Raw genomic sequence first — 17,264 nt, forward strand, 5'->3', positions numbered from 1 at the left:
ATAGTATAATTTTTTAATATAAAGCATCAAGTTTTGTATCTGTTCACAAAATTTGAACTCAAAATTTAGCTTATACAGAGAAAAAAAAAGAGAAATCTAATTAGGGGTAGATTGGAATAGTTGAGGGGAGTAAAGTAAGCTAAAATTTTGTTCGGGGGATTAAGCGGATAAAGTGGATAGCTGAGGGGAGTAAAATGGACTTTTTCCTAGATTACACTTTTGGATAGACAAACAACTCATTTATATATAGTAGTTGCTTAGAGTAAGCGAAGATTTTCAATCTGAATTCAAGGCGTATATTATTGAACCAGTGGTTATCCTCTCTTGCCTACGTTTCAACAGTATAAACCCTATCACCAAACGTATATGATTATTGAGCCGAGGTAGTACAAGCAAGTTGACATTTTTTAGTTTTTTCATTCAATGATTATTCATGTGTATTTCTTTTAATTTTGGCGGCTCTTCGAACCATTGATCTTTACGCAACTAACATAACTATTATATTTGGTTTTGTCCGTGCACAATGCCATGATAGCTGAGTGCCAACTATTAACAATATTTTATTTTCCTTGTTTATTTCCTACTTGTCAGTAGGTGATACTGTCTCCCATCCAGGGTATAAGTCACAATGTGATGTCAATATGATCTCCAATATGAATTTTTACTAGCAGCGAAAACATATTATTTACTCCCTCCATTCCAAAATTTAAGAGGTTTTAGTTTTGTTTTATGAGTACAGCTTCTCTAATTTTAACCAAGTTTACATAAAATGTGCCGACTTCTACAACCTCAAATTAGTGAATATATCTTCATAAATATGCATATTTATTTGGTATTGCAGATGTTAATATATTTTCCATGAACTTTGATAAATTTAGAGAAGTTTGACTTAAGGCAAAGCTGAAACCTACGAAACAATTCAGAACGGGGGAGTACAACATATACTCCTATTAAGTTAGCTTGTATGATGTTTCAGTTGGATACGAACGTTCCAAAGCTAAATCTTTTTTTTCCAGAAAGATCTTCAATGGACATATATGTAGGAATCATTATGTAATTCAAAATTCCGGCGGCTAAACAAATCAGTAGAGGTCTCTTATTGTTTCTTAGTTTCGGTTCCACCTACAAATTATATGGCTAGGCCCTCCTCTGAAACGTGATACAGAAAAAATAGAGGTACAGGAAAAACATGGGATTTGATTTGGCATCATTCAATCCTACAGGAGTTATATTGAATACATTGGGATAGAGAATAAATGCCCTTTGGAAGCACACTAGAAAAACATAGGGGCTTTGATTTGACCTGCTCCCTGTTCATGATTGGCAGGGTACGTGATCATATCCCGGCTGCTTGGAAGGTCCTGCCTATTCTGGACCCTTCGCATCACGTCTATCTGCGTTGTTCCGTATCTTTCTTCTTTTTAGTTTGCTGCACGTACGACAGGAATAGAGAGAAAGGGAGGGGTCTTAATCTGATTGATCCATCATATCTGTCCGACTTGGCAACAGGGGCTCAACCAATTTAGTAAGATTTTCTTTCTTTTCGTTCGTTCTTTCTTTATTATTTACTTATTCGACGAGTATAGGCATGTAGGTGGAGGATGGATGGAGAGGACGTTCCCATGCTGCACCAGTACGTGGAATTCAAGAAGGGTCTCCTCATAGAGCTGGAGCTGTTCTGATTCCAGTTCCAGGCACCTTGTCAAGACTCGAGAGAGAGGAAATAAGATCAGACCGCCAGGCCCAAATCGCCGTTTACAAATTACGATAAAGAAAAAAAAATAAAAGTTGTCTACATTTATGGAATTTGATTGTGCCCGCACGCAATATCTTTATCTAAAAAAATGTAAGACCACAAGCAGAATTTAATAGCACGAGAATAGCTTCGGCTGGCCGAATTGTAATTTTTCTTCTTTATCAATGAAATTTACATAATCTCATAAGCGTTCGTTTAAAAAAAAAGCAGAATTTACTGTCGATTGCAGCATCATGATTTATGTGTCATTCATGTAATATCCTCTCTTTGATTTTCGGACCCTTTGCCGTTGCCAGGGGCGGACGCAGTTAAGGGGCATGGGTGCACAGATGTACACCCAATAATTTTGGTAGAAAAATCGCAGCTAGTCCAGTACATGCTGTTTATTTGGTCAAATAGTCCTGCTGTCCATCACTTTTATCTTCCCGTTGTCAGCTGGCCCAAAAGTAAGAACAACGACCAATGAAGAGACGTTCACCATTCTTCTCGACTCTGTGCCCATGCCGTCCGCAGGTGTGAAGAGGGCAGGAGGCTACGCGGACCATGGCAGCGTAGTTCCGGCGAGCGGCGACATGGAGGGAGATGGATGGGCCTCTGGTCACAGCGCTATTCTTCATTTCACCACCACAAAAATGTTTGTGCGACTTTAATTTAATCATTCTGGTTCTTTTGTCTTTAATTTGTGTATATGATGCATATGCTACGTAGTTGGTGGCAATTGGCCAGCGGCAAAGAAAATTTGTCCAGTTTTAGTACCTCAGTCAACTAAAGCAAGGTTACTAACAATCTAACATGACGTACCAGTACAATAGAACCGATGTTTTCTTTTATAAAAAAACTACCACCTCCATACCAAAACTACAAACCGGGCAAATCAAACTTCAAAGCAATTTTAATTTTTTTCTGCTGCTTTCTTAGTTTTCCTTTAGATTAGAACGATTCTTTGACAGTATGTACACCCAATATGAAAAACCTGCGTCCGCCACTGGCCGTTGCAGCTTGCAGACACTATTTTACTACTGCTTCCATTTAAAACTACGTCTTATTTCCTTTTTTAAAACAAGTCTTTGGCCAACAACTTTATTTACATATAACTTTGTAACACAAATTTGAAGTCATTAGATTCATACACTTCCTCAAAAATATATCTTTTATAAGATAAATGATATATTAGTATTTGTCCTAATGAAACAAAATACGTCTTGTAAATAAAGTTGAGGGAGTACTATATAGTCCCTCATCTTTTTTTTCTTTTTCTATATAGACAACTATAAAGCACGGTTTGATCTAGTACAGCCTGCAGTGCCATATCTTCACCATTAATATGTAATACAATGTTCATGACCATGAATTGATATCATATTGAGGTTTTCTTAAATATAAATTATATGGTGTCAAATTGTATTGTATGAACTAAAACCTGGCTAGGTATTAGTCAAAGAAAAAGAAGGAGAGCTATTTTACAGCATCTGTGGCAAGAGAGCCAATGGACTACAGTTTTATTTCCATGCTAGAACTATAAAAATCGAGAATAAAAATCCATTGGTTCACAACGCAAACTCGTTTCATACCCAGTGAACTAAACATCGACCAGACCGATTCTGCCCCCATGCGGCTCTGGGCTGTGGCTGCAGAAGAGGTGCCGTTTCTATGGCTGCCCCCATGCTTTCCCTAGGTGACTACTAAATTCCGCCCACCCACTCCCATTTCTGTCCTGTGAACTCCGAACTGCTTCGGTATAAGAAAAAAATGTACCGAAAAAGATTAAACTTTTTCATGTAGAGAAAAGAAAACCGCACGCAATAGTGGAGCAGAAGCCACGGAGAGAGCGCAGAAATTGAGTGCACTAGAAAGCACAGACTAGTGAATATACTTCACTATCACTGGGGAAATAGCTTGGCGGAACCATAACAAAATTCGCTGCTCAGCATAAATTTTCACTTAGTGTGCTGTAGAACGACAAATAGGAATTCTTACTCTTCTATGCCCAGAAGGAAAACTCTACAATTTGTCACCCTTATATGTACATTTTATTGCTAACAATCTGTGAACTGAAATCATACTCCATCAGACGGCCGGCAAGAACTTCTCGCCTTCAGCAGCTGCTTTTGATTCCTCACTGACCTTCCGGAAAACAAGCTTTTGCTGCGGAAGCTGGCCATTAGATGGCACTGTGACCTGGGTGTCTACCACGATGCTGTCCTCGTCCTTGAAATCACCTCTGAGGATGCCTTTTGCAAGTTCGTTCTCCACGTACTGTTGAATCACCCGCTTCACTGGCCTTGCACCGTAGTTCGGGTCATACCCAAGGCTTCCTAGGAATTCGATTGCTGCAGGTGAGACTTCAAGCTTGATCTTGCGATCTGCAATCCTCTTTTGTACTCTTGCCAGCTGAATCATAAGAAGAAGAAAAGAAGGTTAAGAAAACATATGATCAGCAGAAAGTATAAATTGTCATTGACATCTCATATGGTACCATCAATCTTCGAATAAGGTTATTTTTACTTCTTATTTATTCTCGCACAGGTATTTGTAAATGCAAAATGTTCTGAAAGGTCGTAAAATTGATCCCTGCAGAAGTACAAAAATTTACCTGTAATTTGACGATGCTGTTGATCTGTTCTCTCTCAAGAGGCTTGAAAACAATGTACTCATCTATACGATTCATGAACTCAGGGCGGAATACTGATCTTGCAGCATCCATCACCCTCTTCTTTATGTTCTCGTAGGCTGAATCAGATGATCCACCTTCTTCATCCATGTTTAGTATGTACTGCGACCCAACGTTGGACGTCATGATAATGATAGTGTTGGTGAAGCTCACTTTCCGTCCTTGGGAGTCGGTAACCCTACCATCATCTAATATTTGAAGGAAAACATTGAAGACATCTGAATGAGCCTTCTCAATCTCATCGAACAAGACAACAGAATATGGCCTCCGGCGAACTGCCTCAGTTAGCTGACCACCCTCTTCATACCCAACGTAACCTGGCGGAGCACCAATCAATCTTGAGACTGAATGCTTCTCCATGTACTCACTCATGTCGATCCTTACAACAGCTTCCTCAGTGTTGAACATAAAAGCAGCAAGGGCTTTCGCTAGCTCAGTTTTGCCAACTCCTGTAGGTCCCATGAACATGAAACTGGCAATAGGACGGTTTGGGTCAGACAGACCAGCTCTGGATCTCTGAATAGCCTCTGAGACTGCTTTTACTGCAGGATCTTGACCAACAACACGCTTGTGCAGCTCTTCCTCCAGATACAGCAACTTCTCTCTGTCGGATTGCTTTAGTTTAGAGACTGGAATGCCTGTCCACCTGCTCACTATCTCTGCTATATCATCTTGAGTCACCTCTTCCCTTAGCATGGATTTCCCAGAACTCTGATATTCATCTAGCTCCTTCTCTGTTGTCTGAAGCTGGCGCTGCAAGGCATTCAGACTTCCATACTTCAGTTCAGCAGCGCGATTGAGATCATACTCACGTTCTGCCTGCTGTATCTCCACATTTACCCTGTCAATCTGTTGCAACAGCAAATGTAAGTCAGATGTCTGACAAACCAACTCTGTTGATCTATCATACAGCAAGTCTTTGTAGAAAGATGAACTTTACCTCTTCTTTGATAGATTGAATTTTAGTCATCACTGACTTCTCATGCTCCCACTGCTCAGTCAATTCACGTTGTTTATCCTTCAAGAGTGATAGTTCTGCTTCAATGCGTGATAGTCTGCCCTTTGATGCTTTGTCTGTATCATTTGTAAGTGAGAGACGCTCCATCTCAAGCTTCAGGACAGCACGATCAATCTCATCCAGAGCAGTAGGTTTTGATGTTATCTCCATTTTCAACTTGGCAGCTGATTCATCAACCAGATCAATTGCTGCAACAAAGCATAACCTCCTATTAGAAAGACCACAAAAGATGTTGCAGTAGAGGCTGTAATAGCTCCTCAGCATCTAGCAGGTTACTAGCTTCAAGAAAGAATGTTAGTGAGTCAAATAAATCACCTTTGTCAGGCAAGAATCGTCCACTGATATAACGGTCTGAAAGAACAGCTGCAGCCACAAGGGCACTGTCAGATATGCGTACACCATGGTGCAGTTCATATCTCTCTCGTAGTCCTCGTAGTATTGAGATTGTATCTTCAACTGAAGGCTGATCAACATAAACTTGTTGGAAGCGCCGCTCAAGGGCTGGATCTTTCTCAATATATTTGCGGTACTCATCAAGTGTTGTTGCACCAATACAACGTAGCTCTCCTCTCCCAAGCATTGGTTTGAGAAGATTACCAGCATCCATTGCACCATTTGTGGCACCTGGAATAAGATGAACATTCATAAATTTCCTAACACTAGAGACAAGAAATTTACTTCTGTTGTTCATGGCAATAGTACTAAGGTTATAGCAAGCTTTAGCATGCAGTTTCATATTAAGATCTACCATGAATGCATTGGACCAGGATAACTTGGTGCATCATACCCTCCTATAATCTCTTATTAAAAAACTCAGCGATGCATATTACTACTCCGATTCACAACATTTGTTTCAAAGTTAGGCACAAGAATGAAAAAGGAAGATAAAATGACCATCTTACTCTCAATTAATCTCTCTAAAGTGTGCATGCATGGAGAAAGAAGCTAGTTAATGATGCAAGGGATAAGACTGGAAAAGGCATCTAAAAGTTTCCTAGAAGTTGTAGGATAAGAAATATTTTGAAAATTGTAAAGAAGGTTAAAACAACAAGCATTTTGAATCAGAGAGAGTAAGTTTGCCTAAGAGCATCTACCTTTTCCACCCACACAGTACAACCTACAAACCCAGTACCCAACCCTAGACTTTTTTTCCAGTTTTACCACATTGTACCAGAGGCATAAACCCATTATGAATATAATTCAGAAAAGAAATATATAAAGAGAAGTATGTAGGCTAACACCATGAAGATAAATGATATCCGAGGAGCGCAAGTGCCAGATCAAGTGGCATTAGCAAGAGTTCAATGTCCAGTGTGATGATGATGGGCTTATGCAGACAACATGGCTATAGCCCAGGCTCGGCTCAGAGCAATTAATAAAAATGTGTCAAATAGACAAATACTGGGACCCTACAAGGGGCAAAGGAAATTTCTTATGCATAGCATTTTTTAAATAAAATAATGGTGTCAAATGCTGCGGCCCCAATAAGGATCACCAAGTTAAATCTGTTATGCATAATATTTTTCTTAAAAAATAATGGTATAATGAAATAAAATAGTTTCAATTGAAATTAATTAAATACTAGTAGTAAGGCAGAAAAGATCTAATGATCAAATAAACAACAGAGCATCCTACATATAGTTACCTGCTCCAACGACTGTATGAATCTCATCAATAAAAAGAATGGTCTGTCCGTCAGAATCTGTAACTTCTTTGAGAACAGCCTTTAGCCTATCCTCAAATTCTCCACGATATTTTGCACCAGCAATCAAAGCACCCATATCAAGTGCAATTAGCTGTTTAAAAGAAAACAAAATAAAAAACATAGAAATGAAGTTAACAGATTGGTCAAATGTGCACAATAGTTTACAGTTCAGATAATACTAATGCTTTCAATATCGTTAGATGATACACTGATACCAAAAGTAAAAGTTTGTAAACCAGCATCGAGTTGTTTAGTGATAATTCAGTGCTTCTGAAACTGATAAGAACCATCTAAAGCTACATCGCCAAAAAATTGTCCATGAGATAAAGCAGCCAGCAACTTTATTTCGATCTCTATGTAAAAACTAAAAAGCATCTACAGAGTCAACTTGTGGACATCAAACACTAACATAATACTAATAACTCAAAAGGGCAAAGAAATTGAATAATTGGACAACCTATGTACAAATGAACCATTCAAGCTTTAATATCAGTTGTGACATAAAAATTTTAATGTCTGTTAAAGATTTAATTGATAAACATCTTTATTAGATGGCCAACAAGAGGGCATCAGCACCACTCTATGCAACATATTCTAGAACCATGATGTAAAACCACTACGTGAAACAAGGTTTTCAATAATTTATACATGAAACACTACATGGATGAATAGTGAATAACTTACACGACGGTTGGTCAGAGCTTGTGGGACATCTCCTTGTACAATCCTCTGAGCAAGCCTGAACAAGAAACAAAAGAAGTTAGGGGAACTGTTTCCAACTTGATGAGATGCTGTGTACAATGTACTGTTGACCTACCCTTCAGCTATAGCCGTTTTTCCTACACCAGGTTCACCAATCAAAACTGGGTTGTTCTTTGTTCTCCGTGATAAAATCTGTATACATCTTCGAATTTCATCATCCCTTCCAATAACTGGATCAAGCTTCCCTTGACGTGCCATAGCTGTCAGATCCTTTCCATACTTCTCCAAAGCTTCATACTTTCCCTCAGGATCTATTGAAAATACATAATTTCAGGTGAAAATTTCCATATCTAGTAAGTGTAATATGCAAAGGTTCGCTCCTAATTCAGCACACATGCATTACTTCCCATGTTCCATCATGCAATTCACAGGAATATATATCACACAATTTTATCGGGGGCTTGGGGCACAAACAGGGAATCAAATGAGTTCCAAGCATTCTAATGTCAATGTTGCTATAGCAGAGAGAATAAATCACATTCTGCCACTGTTAAAATCTTTTCAGGAGTTAAAGCAAAACAGAAGGCCCATACCTTGATCAATTACATTTTGTTTCCCTCTGATTGATTCAATGGCCAATTTCAAGGTCTTCACGGTAATCTGAAAATCCTTGAACAGTTGTTTACCAAACCGCTTATCTTCGGCGAAGCCGAGGACTAGATGTTCAACTGAGACATATGAATCACCATACTCTTTCTTAAAGTCCCTTGCTCTTTGTATCAGAGCTTCCAAGTCACGCCCCAACATTGAACCAGGATCTTCACCTAGTACCTGAATCATGAACAGAACTTAGAAAACTTTCACTGGAAGATATATTTTTTTAGCTTCAAGCAGTATATAGTTAGATATAAAAGAATGTTGGTTCAGAGAAGTGGAATAAAATGCATTTTCCAAGTTGTGAGTTAGTACTCGTACTAGTTCATACATAGTCAGTAAGATGTACTGCCCTCTGAAAGGCAAACTTCACTTGTATATCAGCAGCATCCAACTGTGTTTAGGATAAAATACCTTAGGCTGCCTCTGGATGAACTTCTCCGTAGCATCAAGAAGCTTTGTGTTATCGACTCCTGCCTTAGAAAAGATCCTCCGGGCAAGCCCATTCCTTTGCTCCAGCAAGGATTTCATCAGATGCTCAGTCTCCACAATCTGGTGTTTACTCTCCTTGGCCACCTCAGGTGATGAGACAATTGACTGCCATGCCATCTCCGTAAACTCTTGTTGCGTAATCTGTTAGCGAATTAGATAACGATGAGTTAGCTGTAGAACTTCCTGGCTCGTCAAAAGGGGGCATACGCAGTATAAATGCTGTGAAAATTACTTCTATTTAATAAAAAATTGGGATGCAAATAAATGCACCGATTGTGTAGTAAGTACAGTACATACGAAGAAGGTGACAGGGGAATTGAAAACTGAACATGTCAGTATCTTTCAAATGAACAGGAAAAAAATGGTGCCCAAATCGGACCGAAAAGGCAGGCGAGCAAGCGTGTCCGTACCCTTCCGTCCCGGCTGGTGGCGTCGCACCGCACGGAGAGGGGCGGCCGGCGTGGCCTCCTCCCAACCACCGGAGCCAGGCCACTTCCTCTTCTCGCCATCCTGAGCGCCGCCTTCCCCCTCACCGACCCCGCCGCCCTCGCCGCGCCCCACGCCGCGGCGACGACCGGCGTCGGCGCGGCGGCGGCGGGGGCGGCGGCGGACGGGAGGAAGCTGAGGGCGTCGGCGGACAGCGGCGGCGCGGCGGCCATCGCGGGGTGTCCTGCGGCGGCGGCAACACGCTCGCGACGGTTTATCGGAGGAGCAATTCGGAGTCTGGAAGACTGGATGGAACTCTGGATTGGATAGCGGAGTGAGCAGAGGATGGTATGCGGCGGGGCGGAAGGGTATAAATCGGTTGGTGCGGGGCGGGATGCGTGCGACGTCGCGGCGCGGAGACGGAGGTTCTGGGAGGTTCAGGTGGGAACCAGGAGGCCGTGGAGACGAGGCGAAGGAAGATGATGATAGGGGAAGCCTGGAAGGGAAGAAGGGGTGTGGGGCGCGTGCTCTGTGGTTGCGGCGCCGTCGGATCTCGCGCTGGGCGGCCGGGATCTGCGCCGATGGGCTCGGCCTCGGCGGGTGAGTTGCTCGCGGCGGGCGCGATGCGCCTTCTTGTTGTGGCGTACCCCAGAGAGAAGAGTACACGCTTGCACAAACAAAAGCGTTTGTTTTCCGGCCACAAAAAAAAAGCACACTATACCATCATAGTATCATTCATAAACTGGTAAACAGTAGGCACTGTCAGAAGACTACGGAATGGCTTTCAAAGAAGACTACGGAATGCCCAAGGAAAGTCATCTGGTCACCTGATACATTTCGATGCAACCTGGGGCTTTACAGCCTCATGGTAATCGATGCAGAATGAGTTCAACAGGCAATGAGTGATGACTGGTTTCAAAAATGGCCAATAATCACAAAACATAGTCACCATAACTGAGCATATATAGCCAGAAAAAGGAATAAGGAAGAACACTTGCCAGACCACAATTTGTTTTAGTAGTACTAAAATAAAAGGTGGAAATTGAATAATTGATCAACTGAATGCCGTTCTGCAGAGTCATCTAGCATTCCAGGCATACATTAAACACAAGCCATCGAGAGGCACACGGAAGAGAACGTGAAATCATGCAGAGTTGCATAAGATGGATTTCGTAAATGAGACACCAGTGATGGGCTTCAAATTGTGTGCACGGCATAACTCATGATTAAGGGTAGTTAACAGCGGACTGCCTTCAAATTTTCAAATTTTGTACTTGAGGCAGCTCATGATTAAAGGACACGTAACTGCTGCTGCTTGCCCGCAATACATCAGAAGGAAATAAAAGGAGAAAGCGCCTCGGACATAATACAACACTCTAGCGAGCGGAAAAAGAGGGGGGAGGAACTGAAATAGCCACATTCTTTTGCTACTATTCACAATGTTGTCACATGATGGCACAGCCACACCTGAAATCTTTCGCTTTCTTTGCTGCTCTTTTCTCTGTTATCAGCAGATGGAATACAAATTAGGTTTAAGGATATATGACAAGAAAGAAGCTACAACACCTTGCAAAGGTTAGAGCAATTACCCGACTGTTTTCCTGAAGTTGGTGCACGGACGACGACATGCATAGTTGTCATCCCAGAGAAGTCGCAAATCGGGCTTTTGCATTCTGACAGGGTTTTGTTGTTCTCCAATATCTTCCCAGCATTAATAAGCTTGAGATCATTCACGGTCCTCGGACCTTTTTCCTTATCTGTTGAGTTGAGAAGGAACGGTAAGAACACTACAAACAAACTTAACAGAATGAGATAAAAAGTACTCAAGAAAATTTAATTGTTGTTTGGTGGTTTACAGAAGTGCAGCACTACATTGAATATATTCAAGTTGAAACAGTTAAAGTGAAGAAATCCAGCAAGACAAAAGGATAAAAAGAATAGGATAGTTTAGCAATGCAGCACTAAATTGGGTTCCCCTATCTATTGTTCCAAAGATGATAAGGACATGATGGGCAGATGGCACTGGGAAATTTTTCCCAGAGGTTCACACTGGCTTGACAGTATTATCAGCTTGGTAGCATGATAAATTGTTCTAAGCCATTTTTCAATGAGAACCATGGAATTTTAAAATCCATTATCCCTTCCCTCTATGGGATAAAGAACCAGATCTGAGATTCATTTAAATGGCCACATGAGGTTATGTCAGGCATTTAAAAAGCAGAATATCAAATGTCTACTACCTAGTTAGCAGGCAAGATGCGGAGGCCTGCAAGAATATGTACATCAACAATGACGAACCAAGAACTGAGTTTATTAGTAAATGGATATGTTTACGCCGAACACAAACTGACAATAGCCCACTTCTACAATTTGGAATTGTTATAGCAAACAGACAAAATAATCAACACTAACCATAAAAAGGAACCAAGATTCAAATTTAATATAAGCTACTTCTTCTCAATTTCCCAAGACAAAACAACTAATTTAAGATAGCATCCCTCTGAGTCATCAAAGCATTCCAATCAAAGTTCATTACAGGATAAGCTGTTTTAGCACCAATTCCAGCAGCATCAATCAGATATCACCTGTTAAAAGTTGGTCTACAACAGGCTTACAGGGTACTGATCATGTGACAGTATCCCACGTTACATCTGAAACTGCTGGTGTATACTCAGCTGTTGAACATTATGCGATAAATACATACACAAATTGCTTAATTCAAGCACATTTTCATTGAGCACGTATAAATTGTCTTGCTGGTAGAAATAATAATGATAACATACTTGTTAATCTAGAAATGAAATAGCAGAACCTGCTTTTGTAGCTGCATTTGCTGCTTAAGTGCAAGTACTTTTTGTGAGACCACATACAATCAGTAGTCTAGAGTGCATAAGTTTTTTCATTTGCTTGGAAAGATTCACAAACGTAACTATCGTTGCCAACGCATCCTAACCTTCAATTGGAAACCAAAGCCACTATAAGCATTTACAGGGAGTGATTCATATATATACAGTGCTTAAGTTGCTGTAGTACATGTTAACTGGAGCATTACCAGCAATATTCAGCGGTAAGTGCATGAGATCTCTAGCACTTCTACCTACTATCATGATTATTCTTCTTAAACCCTGGTGTAACAGTCAGGTCTTTACTCATTAATTAGCTTGATCCCAAACCATCAAAAAATGTGTGCCTGGCTAGATTGAAGCACCTAATTGCTGATCCAAAAAAAAGTTATAAATGTTCAAGCAGACAACCAATAGCATAGCCTTAGCCCTTAAGCACAACTGAATGTTTATTTCTTCAAAAGAAAACTAGAGCAGTTAGGCAGAAGTTGCCATCAATCAAATTGGCCTAACACTGCCCTTCTAATATGGTGTGGTTTGTGTTCAATGTTGAGGTTACAACCACCCTCATTCAGCGGTGATATTTCATGAAAAAGGTGAATACCTGCTACAAAAGGAATAAAGTCCATAACACTCAGATTTTATATGCCCTTTTCCTTTGCTGCAATTTGCTCCCATTTTAAATACCACCCATTCTCCATGTATTTTTCTAATCAGAAACCATACAAGCAGTTTACCACACATGAAATTCAACCCGTATCAGCTTATCGTGATGTTCCTTTGTTTCAAGCAGAGCCTAGCCTTAGCCCTAAAGCACAAGTATTTGTTTATTTCTTTAAAATAAAACAAGAGTAGTTGGGTGGAAGTTGCCACCAATCAAATCGGCCTGACATGATCCTTCTAACATAGTGTAGTTCAAGGCTGAGGTTACCACCATTATTCTGCTGTCATATTTAATAAAAATTGTGGATACGGGCTACAAAGGGAATAAAGTTCAAAATACTTGATTCTTATACACACCTTTATCTCCTCTGAAATTTTCTCATCGTTTTACTCACTACCTGTTCCCCATGTAATTTTGTAATTGGAAACCATATGAACAGATTACTTAGATATAGAGTTCACCCCATCAGCTTATTATGATGTCCTTTTGCTTCAAGTGTATTCTCTGTCACAGAAGTCATGTACAAACTGCTAACACTAGGAGGGGTACAAAAGTGTAGTAAAAGATGTGCAAATCAGAAAAATAATAACTAGTCAAACCAAAATGCAGCAGTTGCTAAAGTCAACTGTACTTCCTCAGCTGATCCAAAGAAAGATACAACTGCTATCCTAGGCACATGGCTTCATACTTCCTCTCGAAGGAACTCCACTCCTCCCTCTACTTAAAACGTAAGGTCTCCCCTACTTTCTGCAGCTATAACTTCTTCATTTGTTAAGTTCCAATCACTGTCACTCAAAAGTTAACTTGGATCAATCACTTCTCTGTACCCTATATACACATTAAGATGAAAACAGAAGAGATTCATTTGGATATGAACACGTCAGTACATTAAGTAAACATTGGGCACTAAAAGTTCCAGCAACAATAGCACCAAGCTAATGTGATTGGCAGCAAGCACAGCAGTTTACTTTGATACAAGCATATCGGTTCACATTTTGGTGAAGACACAATGCGTCAATTATTGGCCCTTGAACTGACCGATTGGCCACTGATGGCGACGCCACAGTGCAGTACACCTCAAGATTCCAAACTAGATGGTGGGCGTTCCAGGGGCAGAATCCGACCCGAGAAAGCGACCGGCGCACCAATACCGATCGCACAGCTCCAGCGCCACTCGCCGGTGCTAAGACGAACCGGCCTTTTTCCTCGCCTCAACCACGGCGCTGAAACCGCAAGTGTGGGAAGGAAAGCGCGTGCGGGGGGACTCACCTTTGGGCCACTGGGCGATGATGGTCTCCTTGAGCGTGGCGACGGTGGACGCCGGCGGGAAGCGCCTGGGCCCGATGTCGGTGCCGTCTGGCAGCCGGAACTTGATCTCGAACTGCTCCTGGACGGCGGACATCTCCGGGGACGGAGCGCCGGAGCCCCCAGAGCCCAGATGCTGCAAGAAAACGCAAACGCCTCCCACCGTCAACGCGGCAACAGATAAAGGAAAGAAAAGGCACGGAGGAACCGATTGGTTTGTTACCTGAATCGAGGCGCCGGCCGGGCGAATCTGTCAGGCTGGCACAGCGCGGGAGGCGGTGGAATCTTGGTCGGGGTCCGCTTCCTTTGGGCCGGGGGACGGATCAAGAGACCGGCGGCGGAGGGCAGCGAGGGCGGATCATAGGAGCCGCATCAACGAGGAAGGGAGCCGAGGAGAGGAGCGGCGACAGTGGAGGAGGGAGGCAGGCAGGCAGGGAGCTGGGGGGCGGTGGCGGGTCAAAAGAGAGGAGAAGGGGGGTCGCGTCTCGTCTGGCCTGTGGCCAACCGCACCTGCGCCGCGCAACAGGATGGAAAGCAAGGGGCAAGCCAAAAAGGCAGAGGGCTCCTCGCCTCGGCTGCCGAGCCAAGACCACGGTTTTGTCCTGGGATGGATGGGTGCGGGAGACCGGAAACCTGCGCGGCCAGGGGTCAGGCCGTCGTCAGGGAAGGGACCCCGCGACCGGAGCGGGATGCAAATCGGATCGCATTTGCATGCAGTGATGAAAACGGACGGACAAAATGCCGCTACCGCCCGTCCGTTTTACCACGTTTGTCTCGTATTCGGAGATAAACAGAAACGAGAGGGTAAGATCCGATAATAGGACACGAAATGGAACAGGAGTACTCGGGAATGGAACGTATACGGTTGAGGGTACGCCATCTATATTTACGGGATCCCGTTTTAATCCGGACGGTCATGTATTCATCCTGTTTCATCATATTTCTAATTAATCAGAATAGGCTCACTACCTCAATTTCCTATCCCCAACTCCAATCGGCCAATCCAGCCCAACAGGCCCAACAAACAACCCTAATCCGATCCCCAACTTGCGTTGTGTCCGCGTCTCAGCGTCTAGCAACTGCCGCAACCCGCAACTCCCCATTCCCACCCCACCCATCCTGCCACCGGCCTCTGGCTAGCCCTTGCCGCGTGCCCGTGCCGGGCGGCTTGCCCCCAGCACCCGCACGCCCGCACTGCCGCGCGCACGTCCCTAGCCCCTTGCCACCACCGGCCCCTAGCCTCCTGTCGCGTGTCCTTTCCGGCCAAAGGAGGAGTGAGAAGGATGCCGCGCAGTGGTTGTTGTTGGTTTGGCATTGCCTGTAGCTTGCTGTCTTGATGTTGCCTGTAGCTTGCTGTTGCCTGTGGCTGTTGTTGGTTTGCCTGAATGCCTGCAGCCTGCCTGTCATCCTGTGCTGTTGCCTGCAGCCTGCCCGTGGACTATGGCTGGCATTGGTTTGCTCTTTGTTATTGCCTACGGCCTGCCTGAGTGTCTGTGGCTGGCGACCTAGCGCTAGTTTACTGTTGCATGTGGCTGACATTTGGACTTTGGAAGTTAGAACATGATCCCGTTTCCGCCCATTTTTATTTTATTTCCGCTTCCATTTGTTCATTTTCGTATACTCGTTTATCCCGCTTCCCGTCTCGCTCCTGGCTGTTCCGCTCCCGCTCCCATTCTCGGTGAAAAAATATGGGACAGGACACGGTTAAGGGGTTTTCCCGCCTGTTCCCGTCCATTTTCATCACTATTTGCATGCCATCGGACATCACTTTTTACCACATTTTAAATCAAATATGAATATGGATATAAAATGGATGTCTCGAATTCGGATACATGTACCTATTTTGTTTATTAATGATTTTTGAAGAACAAAATGATTATATAAGAAGAGATTAAAGTATGAATACACAACGAGTGCAGGCAAAGATCGGTCATGAAAATATTACTTTTTTATCGGAATGACAATATTACATTAATTAATAATATTTAAAATAGTGCACTTTATGAAAAAAAATTAATCTATGAAAAATATATATATTTCAATAAATATATAAACATTTATCAATGAATAATAAAAACTTTATAAAAATATTTTTATTCATAAATAAATAAACTAGAGTATTTAAAATTAAATTTAATATTCATAATATATTTATTGTTAAATTTAATGACATTGGTCATTAAAATTAGAGAAAAATTTTACATAGTTTTATGGATACAATATTAGTAGTAATAAAATTAATATCATTAATTATTAGTTATAAATATAATTTTTGAATAATTTCAATAATATACTGTCATTATTAATACTGAAATTAACATCATTTATCATTAATTATAGAGATAACTAATAGTTTACATGATCGGATACGGATAGTGTCAGATATTATTGAATACAAAATGTGGAATGATATAGAGAAAACTAAGAAAAATAATTCGGATGTATCGATATTAGTACTGCATTAAATTCAGATACGAATACGAATATTTATACTGTCGTTTTAACAGATATGGATATAGGATAATTTACATATATATTTCCACATTTCCATCCTTACTGGACGTTTGCACAATTGCATCGACCGTGGGCATCCCAGCTCATGTGCTGATCCTAGAATGACTAAATACACAATCTTAAAGAAAAAAATAAATTACAACCCTTAAATATAGATAAATTTTGGCTTAAAAAATATAGATAAATTTCTACAACCCTTACACTTTTTTTTAGTTCAATTTAACCCTTAACTATGGCATTTAATTCAATTTACTCCCAACATAATTTGTTTTTTTATTTTTCCATACACAATTTGAATTGCAATTTAAATTTTTGCAGGGTGGTAGTGGACATCACAATATATGTCAAAAAATATATTTAAAAAATTTTCATCGTTATTTTCCCTATAATTTTGTATCCTAACAATTAACTTACTATTAAATGACATCCTATCAAAATAATGCTAAAATATCTGTCATATATTTTTCTAACATGTGTTATGATATGTGCTAGATAGACTTCTTCAAGGCGGTTG

The 17,264-nt window shown here is 41.4% G+C and overlaps 2 protein-coding genes across 2 annotated transcripts; both read right to left on the reverse strand.

Moving 5' to 3' along the window:
• Positions 1-3,617: 3,617 nt before the first annotated feature.
• LOC101778648 (chaperone protein ClpB2, chloroplastic) lies at positions 3,618-9,970 on the reverse strand. The gene is made up of 10 exons (XM_004983927.3): positions 9,409-9,970; positions 8,921-9,139; positions 8,446-8,683; positions 7,968-8,163; positions 7,835-7,889; positions 7,091-7,241; positions 5,761-6,069; positions 5,368-5,633; positions 4,350-5,276; positions 3,618-4,147 (listed from the first exon to the last, which is right to left on the reverse strand). The coding sequence occupies exons 1-10, from the start codon at positions 9,655-9,657 to the stop codon at positions 3,824-3,826; spliced, it is 2,934 nt and encodes a 977-aa protein (XP_004983984.1). The 5' UTR covers positions 9,658-9,970; the 3' UTR covers positions 3,618-3,823.
• A 593-nt stretch (positions 9,971-10,563) lies between these two features.
• Positions 10,564-14,800, reverse strand: LOC101779060 (membrane-anchored ubiquitin-fold protein 1). Its single transcript, XM_004983928.3, has 4 exons — positions 14,460-14,800; positions 14,201-14,372; positions 11,014-11,181; positions 10,564-10,925 (listed from the first exon to the last, which is right to left on the reverse strand). Exons 2-4 carry the CDS (start codon positions 14,331-14,333, stop codon positions 10,870-10,872), a joined length of 357 nt encoding a protein of 118 aa, XP_004983985.1. The 5' UTR covers positions 14,334-14,372; positions 14,460-14,800; the 3' UTR covers positions 10,564-10,869.
• Between the last annotated feature and the right edge of the window lie 2,464 nt (positions 14,801-17,264).

This window comes from Setaria italica, chromosome IX (genome assembly GCF_000263155.2).
Source record: "Setaria italica strain Yugu1 chromosome IX, Setaria_italica_v2.0, whole genome shotgun sequence".
Classification (NCBI taxonomy): domain Eukaryota; kingdom Viridiplantae; phylum Streptophyta; class Magnoliopsida; order Poales; family Poaceae; genus Setaria; species Setaria italica.